The sequence below is a fragment of the Carcharodon carcharias genome, chromosome 19 (genome assembly GCF_017639515.1).
Source record: "Carcharodon carcharias isolate sCarCar2 chromosome 19, sCarCar2.pri, whole genome shotgun sequence".
NCBI classification, from domain to species: Eukaryota; Metazoa; Chordata; class Chondrichthyes; order Lamniformes; family Lamnidae; genus Carcharodon; species Carcharodon carcharias.
Genome location: NC_054485.1, coordinates 52132023 through 52151657, shown reverse-complemented (window position 1 = coordinate 52151657; position 19635 = coordinate 52132023). Strand labels below are relative to the sequence as shown.

General features: G+C 44.7%; 1 protein-coding gene across 2 annotated transcripts in view; it reads left to right on the top strand.

Moving 5' to 3' along the window:
- map7d1a (MAP7 domain containing 1a) overlaps positions 1-19257 on the top strand; it is a 155022-nt gene extending 135765 nt beyond the window's left edge. For both annotated transcript variants that reach the window (XM_041212134.1, XM_041212135.1), the window contains 6 exons: positions 1388-1492; positions 2816-2866; positions 5620-5686; positions 14942-15074; positions 17327-17622; positions 19172-19257. In XM_041212134.1, the coding sequence (XP_041068068.1) occupies positions 1388-1492; positions 2816-2866; positions 5620-5686; positions 14942-15074; positions 17327-17622; positions 19172-19182 (663 nt within the window). In that variant the 3' untranslated portion in view covers positions 19183-19257. The remainder of the gene's footprint in view (positions 1-1387; positions 1493-2815; positions 2867-5619; positions 5687-14941; positions 15075-17326; positions 17623-19171) is intronic.
- The last annotated feature ends 378 nt before the right edge of the window (positions 19258-19635 follow it).

Here is a 19635-nt window from a genome sequence, read left to right as displayed (position 1 = left end):
CATATATTTTCCCAAACCACTATAGCCAACATGCCCCTCACACCTTCGTAATCTCCTTTGTTCAGATTTAAGACTCTAGTTTCAGAATGAACTATACTACTTTCAAACTTAAAAGAGTTTTACATTATTATATGTTGCTGTGAAGGTGCAGCTTAGAATTCAAAGTCAGAATTAGTTTTCTTTGTGACATAGCAGAAAATCAGGACCTTGAGACCCAAATAAGCGATTGTATCTGGAACATGACTGGAAAAGTGAAGTATTGAGGTAAAGTGAGATGACTCCTGATGACTCAGAACTCTGAAGCTTATAGACATATTAAGCTACAGTTTCTCTTGCCTTGACCAAGCTTATAGTCCCTGCTTCTCCCCTGAAGGTACTGACTATTGGGATACATATTCAGCAAGCACTGTTTCTAGAACATCCAGCCAATTGGCCTTCCCTGTGTGAATCCAGAAACAGAGTGTTAAACCTGGTTCATTGGTGGTTGGAGCTACATTCGATCTCTCACAAAGACTACAATATTTACAGTGAGGGAGTAGGGAACCGTGCTTGTAGGGAGGAGGCTGGGGGAAATCCAAGAATGTGGAGATCCTCCTTTTCCCGTCAGGTAGCTGGCCAGAGAGAGGCTGCAAGGGGAATGAGATCCTGAGAAAGAAGGTCTCGGGGTGTATGTTGGGGAGAGTCTTTGGCAGCCAAGGCAGATTGAGTGTTGGCAGGGATGGTAGGGGTGGGTTGTGGTATTGGTAATGAAGAGGGGAGGGGAGACTGGGAGAGATCACAGGGCAGGAAGCTCTGGATCACATGCTTGATGGTATGATGTGAGTTGGTGGCGGCTGATCACAACAGAAGATTTGCTGGAGTGGCTGCGGCAGCTCTCTTACTTCTTTGTGACTCATGAGCAGGACTATGAGAAAACACCTAGCTGCTTGTTCAAGCTGCTCCTATCTCCATTTAACTGGGTCTCCTGGACTCTGGGAAACTCAGCCAGCCAGTATTAAATCAAAATCATGCTCCTAGCTGTATTTGGGAGTCTGGTTATAATATTATAATGAGATGTCCCTCCTCTCGAGCAGCCCCAGGCCTGCAATCTGCTACTGTAAAAATGGCAGCAAGGTGTAAGTGATGGTTCAGAGTTGTATCACACGTGTTCTTTTATCTTGAACCTCCCTGAGTGTCATCACCTCCTTGCCTATATTAATCATTACTTCACCAAGCAGTGCATTCACCAATTGGAAGATCCAATTGTAACGGTGCTAGGGCCACCTAGGCCACAGTGTAAAATCGGGATGGGGTGATGAGGGAATTTGGCTGTAATTGTGAGGAATTTGGAGAAAATTGAAGCAATTTCTCTTAATGGAATTAACATCACTGGTGATTCTTCCCAAAGAGAGAAGAGGCAGAGGCTCGAGCACGCGAGGAGGCTGAGAAACAGCGACTAGAACGAGAAAGACATTTCCAGAAGGAAGAGCAGGAGCGGTTAGAGAGGAAGAAGGTAACTCTTCTCCATGAGCGTGGTCACTAGCAACTGCTCCATTACCATGTTGCCATGGTGATGATAGCCTACCTCTTTCATCTTCAACCAATTGGATGTTTCAACTAATTAAAAGATGTAACAAGTGCCCCCTGCTAAAAGAGGCACCACTAATTAACTATAACAAAAGAAAACTTAACAAATCAAAACCCAGAGGTGAGGATACACTCCAACTCCCCTGACCCCATCACCCAGTACCCACTAGTTGTAGAAGGCCTCAAATGTACCAGCAGACAATGTGCTCCCTCTCCAAGGACAACCAGGCACCAATGCAACAGTGGAAGAGAGACTGGCACTTGGGTTGAATGACCCCCCATGACTGCCTGTTGCCTGGATCTATCAATGGCCACCTACCAGTTATTGGTAGCCGAGCGGCTACCATACCAGAGGAGCCACCCAAACATAACGGGTCCCACCAAAGCAAGTTATGAAATTGAATTCAACAAATCTGGTCATTTGTGGACTAATACCAGATAATATCTATAAAAGCTGCTCAACACTTTTGAAGAACTCAACTGGTTCACCGATGTCCTTCCAGGAAGAGATCTGTCAACTGCATGCAGTGACCTTACATGGACATTGTGTGATTGACTCTCAATGCCCTCAAAGCATTGCTCGAGAGGAGGGGCATGGGCAACAAGTACAACCTTGCCAGTATGGCCCATATCCTAAAAACAATGTTGTAGAGGTAGAATGCTATGAAAGTTGTTTGAAGAACATTGTATGGTGTCAGGGATGTCCCTCCCTCCTCACTTTTCCTCCAGTGTCTATACACAATGATGAACCTCTCACATGCAGCGAGAGCTGAGATGGGGCACTGTGTTTTGGCACTCCAACACCCTGTGGCACCACCAGCCTAAAACCTACCCATGAAAGAGGATGACACGCAAGGTGTATGAAACATAGCATGTTTTGGTGAGGCAGGACTGAGAACAGTAGAGCAAAAGATTTGTTCAACAATGGAGCTCAGTAGTGCCACATTAAGGATTGGGGTTGGGGAGGAGGGGTGATGGTGTTTGTGGGGATGGAGGAGATGCAATTGGTTCACAGAATATGTCTCCCTAACTTTTGAGGCTTGTGTTTGAATGCAAACAGATTGATGTGATCCCTCATCAGTGAAGTGAGCAGCACTGTTATGGGATATATTCAAGTAGCTAGCCCCTGTCCACAGGCTGTGGCTGGAGGTGCTTGGCGATATTTTGGTCAGTAGACCAAATTGAGGGGAAATAATTTTATCTTCCTCAGCCTTTCATAACGTTTTATTTCCTTTCACCTTTTCTGCAGCGCCTGGAACAGATTATGAAAAGGACCAGGAGAACTGATTGTCTGGAAAAGGTACATCTCACTCTAGATTAAATTACTACTGAAATCTTCTATGTACATCACTTGGTACATTTATCTCCATAAAGTTACCGTAATGTGTGTGTTTGATGCGTTGAGTATGCAGACAAAATTGCCTAAGCTGAAACAGCTGGCCTGGGGTTGGAGTTTTGATTGGTTGGAAAGTATCCTCTTAGGTTAGTTCTGAGCCAATGAAATCCCTTATTTGTCGTAAAGTTGCCACCGACTTGAAAATGGTGAGCAAAAGTAGAGGAAGAGGAGAAGAAAAGCTGGTACAAGATGGGGAATCCACCAGACTTCCCAGTTAAAATGAAAAGAGAATCGGAGGGAGAAGACTTACAGCGGAGGGAGTTCAATGTGAGGTCATTCACTTTGGGCACAAAATAAGTAGAGTATTTTTTCAATGGCGAGAAATCAGGAGCTGTAGATGAGTAGTTAGGGTCCAACCACAGAAATCACTAAAGACTAGTGGACAAGTACAAAAAAAAATAAAATGTCTAATGGAATGTTGGTTCCTAATGCATGAGGGTTGGAAAACAAAGGTGGAGTTTATGTCACAGCTATACCGAGCTTTGGTTAGACCCCATTCCAAATATTGTCTTCCATTTTGGAAATCACATATCAGGAAGGATATATTGACCTTTGGGGGAGCGCAGCACAGTTCAAAAGGATTAAATTACCAGGACAGGTCTTATAGACCAGGCTTGTTTGTCCTTGGTCCTCCTGTCGGCGTCTGCTGCGACTTAGTTGGCAGCATTCTTGCCTCTTAGTCAGAAGCTTTTGGGCTCAAGTCCCACTTGAGGACAAAATTAAGGCTGACACTCTGATACAGCACTGAGGGAGCGCTGTCAGAAGTACTGTCTTTCAGATGAGATGTTAAACTTAAGGCCTCACCTCCTGCCTCAAAGTGGCATTATTTCAAAGCAGAGCGAGGAACTTATCCCCAGTATCCTGGTCAATATTTATCCCTCAATCAGCATTTCAAAAACAGATTGTCTAATCATTAACACATTGCTGTGCGCAAGTTGGCTGCCATGTTTGCCACATTAGAACAGTGACTACATTTCAAAAGTGTTTCATTGGCAATAATGCACTTTAGGACACTCTGTGGCAATGAGAGGCTATATTTGCTATATAAATGCAAATCTTTCTTTTATCGGGGAGAGAATATTAAGGGTGTTCTAAATGATGATTAAACAAGGGTAGATGAAGAGAAACTAGCTCTGGTAGGGATGGGTGGCGGGTTAAAACAAGGGGGCAGCTAAGCTGTTCCAGGATGAACTCAGGAACCTCTTCACACAAAAGCTAGTGGAAATCTGGAATTTCTCCATGAATAAGCTGCTAAGGCTGGGGAATCAATGGAATATGGGAATACTGAGATTGGCAGGAAAGCCCATTAAGGGTTCAGGAACCATAGCATGTAGTTGGAGCTGAGATACAGAGATCAAGCACAATCAAAATGAATGGTGGAACAATGGCTCACTTCTGTTCCTGTGTTTCTGGGGAAACCACGAGCAGTGTCAGTGTAACAATGAGAGAAGAACATTTTTGCTTCAATTTTTTTTAACTGAAGGATCACTATCATTTTTCTTTTGCACAGTGTGTGGATCTGATTGGTTTGTGTATGATGGCTGTCAGTCCTCTTTGTGTCATGATTGGTTTGTGTTCCCATTCTCTGGACTGACCATACGGCGTATGGAGATGGTGATTGGTGCTGCTACCCCACTAGTGCTGCCAGTTGGCTTTATCCAGATATTGATGGGGTGCTTTTGTCGGCGGAGCTCGATTTTGATGGGGATTGCTTCTTTGTCCAGGCAGGCTTTGCAGACTTGTCCGTTCTTATGCTGACAGGTTTCTTGGTGCTTACTTTGACTGTTGCTGAGGGGAACTACTTGTTGACAACTAACACTGCACTGCTTGTGGCGGCTGATTGGTGGAAACGTTTGCCGACAGCTATGGCAGCTCTGTTGGTGGCGGCTGATTGGTGGAGACGTTTGCCATTGGCTATCGCTGCTCTGTAGGTGCTGGCTGAATGGTGGAGACATTTGCCACTGGCTATCGTTGTTCTGGTGGCGGCTATTTGGTGGAGACATTTGCCGATGGCTGTGGCTGCTCTGTTGGTGGTGGCTGATTGGTGGAGACATTTGCCGATGGCTATTGTTGCACTGTTGGTGGTGGCTGATTGGTGGAGACATTTGTTGATGGCTATTGTTGCGCTGTTGGTGGTGGCTGATTGGTAGAGACAGTTGTTGATGGCTGTTGTTGCGCTGTTGGTGGTGGCTGATTGGTGGAGACATTTGTTGATGGCTATTGTTGCGCTGTTGGTGGTGGCTGATTGGTGGAGACATTTGCTGATGGCTGTTGTTGCGCTGTTGGTGGTGGCTGATTGGTGGAGACATTTGCTGATGGCTGTTGTTGCGCTGTTGGTGGTGGCTGATTGGTGGAGACACTTCACAACAGCCTTCGCTGCTTTCCTGATGGCTGATTGGTGGAGTCAGTTGCCGATGACTGTTACCACTCTTCTTTTTGTGGCTGATTGGTGGAAATAGTTGCTGATGTCTGTCAGTGCTGTCCTCATGACTGATTGGCGGAGCCAGTTGCCACTCACTACCATCGCCCTTGTTCTCATGGCTGATTGGTGGAGAGGGTTGCCTCTGGCTCTCTCTGCCCTCCCAGTGATAGGGTTTCTGTTTTTCTGTGTGGTTCAATGCAGATTGAGATTTTTTGTCCATGTTTTTTTCCTGTAGAAAGATGACAGAAAATCAACTGCTGATGGGGAGCCAAATGACAAGGACACAAAGGCAAAGATACTGGGTAAGATGGGAAGAATGGACAGCGATGGGGAAATGTGCATGATTGGAAAGATGTGGAGAGACTTGGGGAGAATCCTGTAACGCAGAGTTGGGTACCGCTGGGGGCGGAGTTGAAAATACTACGCACTAATTGAATAATTTCAGAACCTGAATGATGAGGAAGATGAGCAGCTTGTTTAGCCATCGATTTTGTTAGGCAGTTGGATTATTTAAGGGACTTTTACTGTCATCCAGCATTGACCTCTGGTCCCCCAACCCTTCACTGCTGATGCTGCTTTGTGTAACTGGGCTCAAAGGGGAAGGAAAGCGCAAGGCCATGACTTCCTGTTCAAAGTGTTTCTTGCGACCTGTCCAAGAATATATAGAATTATACTCTCCAGCCCCTCCATTCTTGAAATGGCTGTTTCAGAATGCTGGTGGCCAACATACCTCACCTCTTACTCCCAACAATACAGTTGACCTCCTCTCCCTTCTGCTCCAGCCTGAAGGGGCTCGGGGCTCCACACCTATCGCTAGAAACGGTTCATGAGAGACAAAAGACATTGCCTTGTTCAGGCTCCCTCGTGTGCGAGTGCACGCATACATATACACACATGCACTCTCTTCCTCTTCTTCCTATTCCCGCTCTCTCTCATGCACACACCCCCTCTCACTTCCTCATGTGAGCTGGTGCACTCAGTCTCCTCTTTTTCTCTCTCTCTCTCTCCCTCTCTTTTCACTGATCTGTCTCTCTTCCCCATGTGCACTCTCTCCAAGTCTCCCCATGCGATCCCTTTCTCTCACTTTGCCCACACTTTGACACTCCCTCTTTAATGTGTTCAATTGCACTGCAGCATGTGGAGTTTTTCTTGACCAGTTTTTTGTAATGTTACAGAGAAATTACACACAAATAGGCTGTGCAGTGCTTATCCCACCCACCATCCCCTCCACAAGTACTATTCGAACTGCCCACCTGGTTCCCATATCTCATTTATACCCTTTTTTTCTTTTAATACTGTAACCAATTCTTCAATGTTGACATGATCTCTGCTTCATTATTACGCTCCTCATTAAAAAGATTCTCCTACTCCATGTCCCAAACTTCTTAACCTTACATCGATTTTCTCTGATTCTGGATTCTCTTAATCATAGAAACAGCCTGTTTCTATCTATTCTGTACCATTCATTCAGAATTTTTAGCACTCTGTCAAGTTACTTCATAATCTCCATGTTCTAATGACACTGCCCCAATCTGTCAAGTCTTCCTTTGTATCTGAATTTTTTCTCACTCTGCAGCATCCATGCCCTCCCTATAGCCTCAAAATCCTTCTTTTAGTGTGGAGCCCTAATGCTACAAAGTATTCCAATGTAGCTTACAAAGGTGATTAGTGAGTGGAAGAATTATGAAGCTGAAAATAACCAATCAGGAAGCAAAACAAAATATAGGAACTTAATCAGAAAGAGTAAAATTATGAACTTGGGCACAAAAACTGGTGTTTGGAGTTATAACCTATTAATGAATTGTGTTCACTCATGTTACGAAATCGCAGCATGGATTTATAAAGGAGGGCCTTGCCTGGGTATTATCTTTTGACTCCTCTTGGAACTCACATTGCCTAGTTTATGTGAAGTCTCAAAATGCTTTTGATGAAGTTCCACATGAAAGACATCTAATTAAATTCAAATCCACAGGAATATAGGATAGAACATGGGATTGGATTAAAATGTTTTCAAAAACAGGAAGCAAGGAATACTCGTGAGAGAAATAATGCAGACAGTACGGAAGGTAGCTTGCAATTCCATACCAGGGCAAGGAGTAACATGGAAAAAAACTAAGGAACAGAGAAAATTTGTGGCATAGAAGGAGGCCATTCAGCCCATTGCATCTGTGTTGCCTAATAAAGAAGTATTCAGCCTGATCCCACTTTCCAGCTCTTGGACCCTTGCCCTGTAGGTTATGGCATTTCAAGTGTCCATTCAAACATCTTTTATATGACAAGAGCTTCTACCATCCTTTCAAGCAATGAGTTCCAGACCCCCGCTACCCTTTGGGTGAAAAAGTTCCAATCCCATCTAATCCTTCAGCCCAGTTATTTTAAATCCTGTGAAGAATGAGAGTTGCATCTGTGGAGAGAGAAAAACAGAGTTAATATTTCAGGTGCACCTTTCGTTGGAACTTTCTGATGTAAGATCACAGACCTCAAGCGTTAATTCCGTTTCTGTCTCCACAAACACTGCCTGACCTGCTTTGTCTGTTTTTCTTTCTGATTTCCAGCACCCTTAGCATTTGTACTTCAAATCTCTGTCCCCAGGTTACTGACCTCTCTGCCTGGGCTAATAGGTCCTTCCTATTCACTCTATCTAGAACTCTTAGAATTTTATACACCTCAATTAAATCTCCCTTCAACTTCTCCTCTGCTCCAAACAAAACAACTCTAATCTTTCCTCATACCTAATTTTTCCCATTCGTGGCAACATCCCCACAAATCTTCTTTGTACCCACTGTGCAATAATATCCTTCCTATAGTCATAAGATCGTAAGAATAAAATCATAAGAAATAGGAGCAAGAGTAGGCCATTTGGCCCATCGAACCTGTTCCTCCCATTCAGTAAAATCATGGCTGATTTACTCATGGTCTTCACACCACTTTCTTGCCTATCATCCATAACCCTCAGCTCCCTTGTTGATTAAAAATCCATCTACCTCAGCCTTAAACAGATTCAACGACCAAGCCTCCATTGCTCTCTGTGGAAGAGAATTCCATAGCCTAACGACCATCTGAGAGAAGAAATTCCTCCTCATCTCCATATTAAATGGGAGACCCCTTATTTTTAAACTGTGCCTCCTTGTTCTAGATTCCCCCATGAGGGGAAACATCCTCTCATTATCTACGCAGTCAAGTCCCCTCAAAATGTTATGTTTCAATAAGATCACCTTCCATTCCTCTAAACTCCAGTGAGTATAGGCCCAACCCTGTTCATCCTTTTCTGATAAAACAAACCCTTCATCCCAGGAATCAGTCTAGTGAACCTTCTCTGAACTGCTTCCAATGCAAATACGTATCTTCTTACATAAGGAGACTAAAACTGTACACTGAACGCTAGGAGTGGTCTCACCAAATCCCTGTTAAGTTGTAGCAGGACTTCCCTACTTTTATGTTCCATTTCACTTGCAATTAAGTCCAATGTTCCTTTTATTTGCTGTACTTTCATGTTAACTTTTTGTAATTTTGTACAAGGACACCCAAATCCCTCTGAACTGCAGTGTTCTGCAGTCTACCTCCATTTGAATAATATTGTGCTTTTAGATTCTTTCTGTCAAAGTGGACAAACTCACATTTTCCCACATTATACTCCATCTGCCAAATTTTTGCCCACTCACTTAACCTATCTATAATCCCTTTGCAGATTCTTTGTTTCCTCCTCACAACTTATTTTCCTAACAAGCTTTGTATCATCTGCAAATATGGCTACAATACAATTGGACTGTTCATCCAAGTCATTAACATATATCGTAAGTGGTTGAGGTCCTAGCACTGATGCCCGTGGCGTTTCACTTGTTACAGTTTGCCAACCTGAGAATTACCCATTTATTCCAACACTCTGTTTCCTGTTAGTTAGCCAGCCCTCTATCCATGCTAATATATCACCCCCAACACCATGAGCTCTTATCTTGTGCAGTGACCTTTTATGTGGCACCTTATCAAATGCCGTTTGGAAATCCAAATACATTACATCTACTATTTCCCCTTTATCCACCCAACTTGTTACATCCTCAAAGAGCTCTAATAAGTTTTTCAAGCACAATTTCCTTTTCACCAAACCATGTTGACTGCCTGATTGTATAATGATTTTCCAAAATAACCTCCCTTAATAATGAATTCTAACATTTTCCCAATGATAGGCGTTCGGTTAACTGATCTGTAGTTCCCTGCTTTCTGTCTCCCTCCTTTCTTGAATAGAGGTGTCACATTTGCAGTTTTCCAATCCGCTAGGATCTTTCCAGAATGTAGGGAATTTTGGAAGATTACAACCAATGCATCCACTATCTTTACAACCACTTCTTTTAAGACCCTAGGATGTCATCCATCAGGTGTCCGTCTTTCGTTCCATTAGATTTCCTCGTACTTTTTCTCCAGTGATAGTGATTTTTTTTTAAAGTTCCTCCCTCCTTGTTGACTCTTGATATTGTACTATTCTTGGGATGCTTTTTGTGTCTGCTGTATTTGTGAGGACATATACAAAATAATTGTTCAAAGTCTTCCTTGTTTCCCATTTTAATTCCCCAGTCTCATCCTCTAAAGGACCAATGCTCATTTTAGCTATTCTTTTCCTTTTTATATACTTGTAGGAACTTTAATTGTCTGTTTTCATATTTCTTGCTAATTTTCACTCATCATCTAATTTCCTCCTTTTTTGTCATCATCCTTTGCAGGTTTCTAAAAGTTTCCCAAGCTTCTGGGCTACCACTAATCTTTACAGCATTGCACATTTTTTCTTTTAATTTGAGACCATCCTTAATTTTCTTAGTTAGCCATGGATGGTGCAATATTCTCATAGATCTTTTTTTCTCAATAGAATATAGCTGTGTCAAGAATTATGAAATATAAATGTCTGCCACTGCTTCTCTATCATCTTACCTGTTAACCTATTTTCCCAAGCCATTCTGCCTTCACAGCCTTATAATTGTCTTTATTTAAGGTTGAGACTCTAGTTTCACACCCACACTTTTCACCCTCAAATCTTACCTACTAGATCCTTTACTATGAGGTCATTAATTAATCCTGTCTCATTACACATTCCTATGTCTATAGTAGCTTGTTCCCTGGGGTCGGTTCCAGAATGCATTGTTCTAAGAAACTCCTGAATACACTCCAGGCTACCTTTGCAAATTCAATTAGGCTACCCTATATGAAGATTAAAATCTTCTATGATTATTGCAGTATCTTTCTTACAAGTCCCCATTATTTCTTGATTTATACTCTCGTACAGTGTAGCTACTGTTAGGAGACCTTTAAACTACTCCCACCAGTGACTTCTTTCCTTTGCTTTTTTTTATCTCCACCCATACTGATTCTACATCTTGATCCTCTGAACCTGGATCATTTCTCACCAGTGTACTGATCTCACCCTTACTAGAAGAGTTATCTCTCCATTTCCGTTCCTCCTGTCCTTCCAAAATTTTAAATACCCTTGCATATTCTTTCTCATATCTCTGTAATGGCTATCATAAAATAGTCATTTGTTTCTATTTGCACTATTATTTCTTCTATCTTGTCCCAAATGTTGTGTGCATTCAGATAAAGAGCCTTTAATTCTGTTTGTTTTAATTCATTCTTGGGATGTGAGTGTCACTGGCTAGGCCATCATTTATTGCCCATCCCTAATTGCCCTTTCTGTCACACTCTGATTATCATTAACCATATTATTACCCTGTACTATTGTCTTGTCTTGTCTTTTCTCCTCAACTTTCCAAATTTCCCCTCACATGAATCTGTACTCCCCTCCCACCCACCCCACCCCGCTCCCCGCGCACCACCTGAGCCTGCAATTTAGTTTTACGCCCTCACCACAGCCCTAATTTTACAGTTTGCCAGCTCACTGGTCTCGGTGTGGTTCAGGTGAAGGCCATCCCAATGATGCAACCTCCATTTCTCCTACACCAATCTTTGAGCCTCGCATTCAACTCACTTATCTTATTTACCCTGTGCCAATTTGCTTGTGGCTCAGGTGTTAATCCAGGTGTTAATTTGTGGTTCTGCTTTTTAATTTAGCTCCTAGCTGCTCGTATTCCCTCAACAGAATCTCTTTCTTAGTCCTGTCAATGTGCCCATGTGGACTGTGACAACTGAATCCTTCTCCTCTCACTCTAAATTTCTCTCCAATCCTGAGGAGATGTGTTTAATCCTGGCATTGGGAAGACTGCATAATCTTCAGGACTCTCACGCTTGGCTGCAGAGAACAATATCTATCCTCCTAACCATACTGCCCCTTACTACAAATACATTCCTTTTTACTTCCCCCACTCGAATGGCCTCTTGCACCATGGTGCCATAGTCAGTTTTCTCATTGTCCTTGCAGTCTGTGCTCTTGTCCACACAAGCTGTGAGAAACTCAAACCTGTTGGACAGGTGGAAGGGCTGAGGCTCCTCCAGTGCTACCTCTATGTCTCCTACACCAATCTTTGAGCCGCACATTCAACTCCCTGAGCTTATTTACCCTGTGCCAATTTGCTCGTGGCTCAGGTGTTAATTCAGAGATTGTTACCTTTGTGATTCTGCTTTTTAATTTAGCTCCTAGCTGCTCATACTCACTTAACAGAACCTCTTTCTTGGTCCTTCTTAACCACCTTATCTACCTGTCCATGCACCTTCAAGGATCTGTGGAGATGAACTCCAAGGTTCCTCTGTTCTTCTACACTTCTCAATATTGTGCCATTTGTGTACTACTCTGCCTTTTTTGCCTTCCCCATTGCATTACTTCACACTTCTCCCTGTTGAAATTCCATTTGCCATTTTTCTGCCCATCTGACCAGCCTATTAATATCTCCCTACAGTCTGCAGCTCTCTTCCTCACTATCAACCGCACAGCCAGTCTTTGTATCATCTGCAAGTTCCATAATCTTGCCGGCTACATTTAAGTCTAAATCATTGAAAAGCAAGGGACCAAGAACTAAGGTCTGCAGAATCCCACTGGAAACAGCCTCCTGGTCACAAAACACCCATTAAACATAACACTTTGCTTCCTGCCATTGAGCCAATTTTGGATCCATCTTGCTACTTTCCCTCAAATCACATGATCTTTTACTTTTCTGATCAATCTGCCATCAAGAACCTTTTCAGGCTTTGCTAAAATCGATCTACCCTCATGGACCCTCCTTGTTACCTCTTCAAAAAATTCAATCAATTTAGTCACACATGACCTTCCCTTAACAAGCCCATGTTGTATGTTCTTGCTTAATCTTGATTTTCTGAATGACTATTTATACTGTGTCTCAGAAATTTTTCCTATAATTTGCCCACCACCCAGGCTATGCTGACTGACTCAGTCTATCCCTTCCTCTCTCTTTAAACAACAGTACAATGTTAGCAGACCTCCAGCGCCACTCATGTAACCAGAAGCTTGCGAAATGATGGTCAGAGCCGCTACTATTTTCTCCCTTCCTTCTCTTACCAGTCAGGGATATATTTCATCCTGGCCTGGCATTTTCTCTACTTCCAAAGGTGCTAAACTCCTTCACACCATGACCTGCAAATTCCCCTCCAAATCACTCACCATCCTGACTTGGAAATATTTCGCCGTTCCTTCACTGTTACTGGGTCAAAATCCTGGAACTCCCTCCCTAACAGCACTGTGGATGTACCTACACCACATGGACTGCAACAGTTCAAGAAGGTAGCTTACCACCACCTCAAGGGCAATTAGAGATGAGCAATAAATGCTGGCCCAGCCAGCAAAGCCTACACCCCACAAATGAATATAAAAAAATGTCTTTTCTATGTTAATCCGATCCAAGATTTCATACTCCATCTCCTTGACCACAGTGTCTCCATTGTCCCCCTCTTTTGTGCAGACAAATGCAAAGCATTCAGGAAGAATCACATCCACAACTTCCACCTCTACACACAGGATACCTTTTTGATCTGTAACAGTGACAAACTAGATGGGGAATTGTAATGTCAGACATGGCGAGGCTGTAACATCAGATCCGGGCTGGGGTTTGGTGAAGTTTTGCAGAGATCAGTACATGAACCACTGTCAGTTTTTTATCTGTAAATGTAAATGGCTTGGAAGCTGGATGGCTATTATATCTTTGTTAATTTTAATATTAAAATTGAAAGATCAGAAAGCCAGTTGAGTACAATTCACAATTTGCAGAATGTTTCGGCAATCTGAGCAGAAATGGAGCAAAGTGAAATTGAATCCTGATAGATGTGCACATTATTGTATATTAGGCATGATTTGTCCAAGCTAAGCTTCTAGTGAATAGAATGCAAAGAACACAGGGATTTGGAAAGGTACTGCTCATGATAATAGATTGTTCACTCCTCCAGCTTCAGAGCATATGCTGATCAATTTTTAAAAAAAGACTGGGATCCCAACATCACCTGAAAAGATGGCAGAAGCTGGTTTGAAAGTAACTTTCAAAAGGGAGTTGGAGAAATGCTCGCAAAGGAGAAATTTTCAGGACTAGGGGCTAAGAGCAGCAGGGTGGAACTAACTGGATAATTCTTTTAAATTCAAAGAGCAGGCATGGGCATGGTGAGCTGAATTGCGGCCTCCTCTGCTCTCTGATTCTACGATCAGTAAAATACCTTCTCTAAAGGCGATTTTGAGGTTTCACAATCCAGTGCTTCGGTCAATATGAGGAATGCTTGTTTAGTTCTCATCAATACGCTACAAACAGGGACATGTATACATGGGAAAGGCTGCAAATGTTCAGCCTTTTGGGTTATGGTAGAGGAGAAATTTCAACATCACGTGATAAGTGTAGCGTGTTTGGGGGGAAGAGGTGACAGTGAATCTGTTGGAGGTTTTCCTCACTTCATGCCTGTTGTAGACTAATTTCTAGAGGTTAATTAGTCAAAAACTCTATTATTGTTGGTTGATTGTGACTACTTGGATAGTAATGGTCTTTTATTACTTAGTAACTCCCATGTCCCTGAGCATGAAGGGGTTAAGTGACAAAGGTGGGAGAAGGAGAAGCTATAGGCTGGAGAGACAGTCAAGAGGGCACTTCACCAACACACAGAACATAAATAATACAGTTATGGAAAATTACTTTAGATTAAAATAGGGAAGTAAGATCAAATAAAAGCGAAATACTGCAGAGGCTGGAGATCTGAAATAAATACAGAAAGTGCTGGAAAATTTCAACAGGTCTGGCCGCATCTGTGGAGAGAGAAACAGTGTTAATGTTTTGAGTCCAACTTCGGAACTAAGAAAGGTCAAATGATATAAACGTAAAAAGAATGAAAAATAAATTTTAAAGCTATCCAGGAGGAATTTCCTAGCTTGGAGTGATAAATGTCTGTGAGTAGTTTGTCAGATGGACAGTTGAAGGAGAAATACATTAAAGATGGATACTGGCCCATGAGAGTTAGAGCAGTTGAGCTTTAACACTTGTCCTTGATAATAAAGTGCACATACTGCTACAAACCTGATTCAGAAGTGCCTGGGCTGCTCCCATTTTGTGCAGTTAGTGTCTTGTCTCTGGTGGAGGGAGTAGGTGACCCAATCAGTGTTGATTTGTGAAAGGCTCTTTTGGTTTCCACAGAAGCCGGTCCTGATGGTGTGAAGACTGATTCCACTGAAGGTCAGCGGGAGGCACCAGTTGACCAGAAGGCTGGTGAGTTGTCCGTCAATGCCACAGACTGTCCGTCACAGGCTCATCCGCCCGGACAGCTAGGGTAAGTCTGAAAACAAAGGCATCTTTTTCATTGGTACACCTACACGGCAGAAGATAACTGAGCTGGAAGCAGTATGGGTATTCATTCAACATCTGTTCAACATTAATGAGGAGTTTTGCAATTGGAATCCATTTTAAAAATATCACCCAGTTAAAAATCCGTGAGGATTGGCTTCCTTTCCAACACCCAACACCTTGTGATTCTACTTCTGACAAGGTAACAAGATATCATTCAACACTCCCTTACTTTTAATATATCATATATTTTACCATGGGCAAATGTTCAATTCTTCCAATTTAACCTGACTGAAGGTCCTTCCCATCTGCTGATTGTACTTCCATAGTCTTGGCAACAGAGCGTGTTTGTTCATCTTATCCTGACAATCGGAGAGCCAGTGTCAGTTGAATGCAAGACTTGAGACCAGAAGCTTTGGAGTTCAAGTTCTTGGTAACTTGACAGTGGAAATGGGGTTCAGTACCTGCCTGCTCCACCTCCTCTTGCCTGTACATTCCCTCCATCTTTTAGCTCTGAGTTGTCAATTCCATTTGCACCTTCCATTTCATTTCAGAGCTGTTGATTGACCCTACACTCGCTGCTTTGTTCAGTATCTTACATACCTAGAATTTACAGCACAGAAACAGGCCACACAGCCCAAAAGGTCAATGCCGGTGATTATGCTGCACATGAGCCTCCTCCTCCCACCTTATATCATCGAGCTCTGTCAACGCATTCTTTTATTCCTTTCTTCCTCAGGCACTTATTTAATGTTATTCATCTCAGCCACTGCCTCTAGTAATGTGCTCCACATTCTAGCCACACTCTGGGTAAGGAAGTTGCTCCTGAATTCCCTATTGGATTTATTAATTTATTGGATGTTTATGGCCCCAGTTCTAAACTCCCCTTAGCTGGAAATATCAGGGGAATTTTATGGAGGTGGCAGGTCAGCTAGCTGGAGAGCAGGTGAGAGACCCATGTTGCCTCCTTTGGAGAAGGCCCACTGAATCACAAGCCAATCAGATAGTTGAGAAGCCACTGGGCAGGCCTTGCATATGATGAGGATCCTGGGGGGGGGGGGCGGTGGGAGGAAGACACACCCGCTGAGAGCTGCTTGGCCAGTCAGATGGCTGCAGCTCTTTTGCTCAGCAGCGCCACTGGCAAGGTGGTAGCTGCCACTGGAACTACACCCACTAGAAGCCCAAGCTCACAGAATGACCCAAGCTGGAGGTAAGTGATTACGGAGCTGTTGGTGGGCAACAAGGGCTGAGGGTAGGTTCTCTGGGGCCCCCCTTTCTGATGCCGTGTCCCTCGATCAGGCACCGAGTGCCTTTGAACGAGGATCTCCCCCAGAAGACAAGCAACCCGCCAGGATTTTCTATTCCTGTTGTCCACATGGTTACAGACCTGCCCGTTGCTGGGTTAATACTAACTGCGGTGGGATGGGACCATTAAGAGTCAACCACATTGCTGTGGGTCTGGAATCATATGTAGGCCAGACCAGATAAGAATAGCAGATTTCCTTCCCTAAAGGGCGTTAGTGAACCAGATGTGTTTGTACAATAATTGATGATAGCTGTCATAGTCTCCCAATTCCAGATTTATTAATTGAATTTAAATTCCACCAGCTGAGGTGGTGGGATTTACACCATGTCCCCAGAGCATTAGCCTGGGCCTCTGGTTACTAGTCCTTTGATACCACCACTATGTCCATCTGAGCCCCATTTACCCTGCTTTACTCCCTAATCCCTGATACCCCTACCCAACAAAAATCTTATTAATCTTAATCAATTGACCCATCCCCCACCTGAGTCTCAACAGGTTTTTTGGGGGTGGGGTGGAGGGGGAGGGGTGGGTAGAGTTCCAAATTCCCACCACCTTTTGTGAAGAAGGGTTTTCTGATATCACCTCTGAATAGATAAGGTTACGCTCCCTTGTTCTGGACTCCTCCCACCAGGGAAAATAGTTACTGTAAATATTTTGATCATCCAAACACCTCAGATTTCCTCTCATTTGTCTATACTCAAGAAAATACAAGCCTAGCCAAGCAAGCGCACCTCGTAATTTAATTCTTTCAGCCCCAGTACCATCCTGTGCTGAAAGGAATTTGAAATGGAAAGTATCACACTTAGACTGAGCTTAGAATGGTGGGGAGGGGTGGGGGTGGAGTGATGGGGTGATTGCAGCGGAGGAGGTGATTGAGGGGGAAGGATGAATGACTGGGGCGAGGAAACTAAAAACCAGCCTCTTCTCATCAGGGAACCTTCAAAAGAAGATGACTGCGAACAACAAGCTGTCCTCACCAACGGAGTCCAGTCGAACAAACAGGAAAATGGGATTTGTCCCAAGGAGGTGGCCTCACAGGACTTTGAAGGGATCGTCGAGCTCTCTAATCACACAGGCTGTTTAAAGGAAACTGTGGACAGTAATAGGGAGAAAGAATGTCTCAGCAACCTGACAGCCGATGAGATTCCAGTCAATCCCATCATCGAATTTGAGGAGGGAAGTTCCTTCATTAAGAAAACAACGGGAATTCAATCCCAGCATGTAGCAGGTATGGGAAAGCGACTGGAGCAACAGTCAGGTAGAATTTCCAGCTCATAGGATTGTAGGAGAGAGAAAGAGAGGCTATGTGAGTGCGTGCCAGAGAGGGAGAGGCTGTATCAGTGCATGTGTGTGAGATAGAGAGGGTGTGTATGTGTCAGGGGAGTGCTATGTGATTGTGAGAGAGAGAGAGATGCTATGCGAGTGTGTGTGTGTGAGAGAGAGAGGCTATGAGAGTGCGAGAGAGAGTGAGGCGCTATGTGAGTGTATTGTGTGCATGTGAGAGAGAGGCTGTATGTGTTTGTGTGTGAGAGAGAGAGAAAAAGGAGCTATATGTGCCTGTGAGAGAGATCGGGTGTGTGTGTGAAAGAGAGATGGACTATGAGTGAGAAAGAGAGTGAGTCAGGCTGTGTGAGAGAGAGATTGGGGGCTATGTGAGTGTGTGAGAGAGAGAGAGAGAGAGGCCATGTGAGTATGTGAGAGCGGGGGGGCTATGCCAGTGTGAGAGAGAGGCTATGTAAGTGTGTGTGTGAGAGCGGGGGGCTATGCCTGTGTGTGAGAGCGGGGGGCTATGCCTGTGTGTGAGAGCGGGGGGGGCTATGCCTGTGTGTGAGGGCTGGGGGCTATGTGTCTATGTGAGAGGGAGCAGCTATCTGGGGTGGGGTGTGTGTGAGAGAGTGGCTATTTGAGTTGGGGGGTTATGCCTGTGTGTGAGAGAGAGAGGCTGTGAGTGTGTGTGAGAGAGATAGTGGCTGTGTGATTGTGAGAGAGAGTGAAGTGCTATATGAGTGTGTTGTGTGTGAGAGACCCTGTGTAAGGTTTTTAGGGTGCGTGTGGAGTTGTTTTGTTTGTGTTGGGGGGGGGCTGGGGGTGTGGGTGTGTGTGGGGGAGGGGTGTGTGTGGGGGGGGTTGTATGAAAGGGGTTGTTGTTGTATTGCTGACTGAAGTTGACTAAATGTCAGCAGCTGATAACTGACGAGTGTCAGTCACAGGGAAAACAAAACTTTCCTTACCCATGGAATCGATGCAAATTGTTTAATTTATTTACACGCTGGACAGGAGCAGCATCTACTTCAATGAAATGTACAGACTGGCGACTCCTGTCTGAGTTGTGGGGGTTGAGATGGAGCGTGGGGGTTGTTGGTGAGAAACATTGATCCTCTTATTAAAATGTTGGTGAGGGATTGTGGAAAAGAATCTGAATTGGGCAGTTTAACCTGTGAGGTGGTGCACAGCACTGCAGACACACTCAGTCTGGCTCTGGGCCCCACAGTCTCTTGCTGCTTTCTAAGCTACTGTTTGCTCTGTGAAGCAGTGGTCTACACTGGGCCGTGAGCCGAGGGTTAGTCAGCGTACTGACCGTTCAACTCGGACCAGTTTCCAAACCAGGTTGTCACAACAATCTCTCTCCCTCCCTCCATGTTCCCCGCTCTCTCTGCTGTGTCAGACATCCCCCTACTCCCCATGGCCCATGCTAACTGCACTCCCACCTCGCTGGGGCAGAGCATTGTCACATGCACTTGTTTGTATCGCTAATGAGTTTCCATTTTTTTTTTCAGAAATCCTCTGAAGGCCTAAGGGGAGAAACCTCCCCCTCCCCCTCTCGTCCCCTCCCCCTCCCCCTCTCGTCCCCTCCCCCTCCCCCTCTCGTCCCCTCCCCCTCCCCCTCTCGTCCCCTCCCCCTCTCCCTCTCGTCCCCTCCCCCTCTCCCTCTCGTCCCCTCCCCCTCCCCCTCTCGTCCCCTCCCCCTCCCCCTCTCGTCCCCTCCCCCTCCCCCTCTCGTCCCCTCCCCCTCCCCCTCTCGTCCCCTCCCCCTCCCCCTCTCGTCCCCTCCCCCTCCCCCTCTCGTCCCCTCTCCTCCCCCCCACTCCCCCTCCCCTCCCCCCACTCCCCCTCCCCTCCCCCCACTCCCCCTCCCCTCCCCACCCCCTCTCCCCCCCCTCTTCCCTCCTCCCTCCCCCTCCCCCTTCCTTCCCTTTCCCCTACCCCCCTCCGCTTTCCCTTCCCCTCCGCTCCCCCTTTC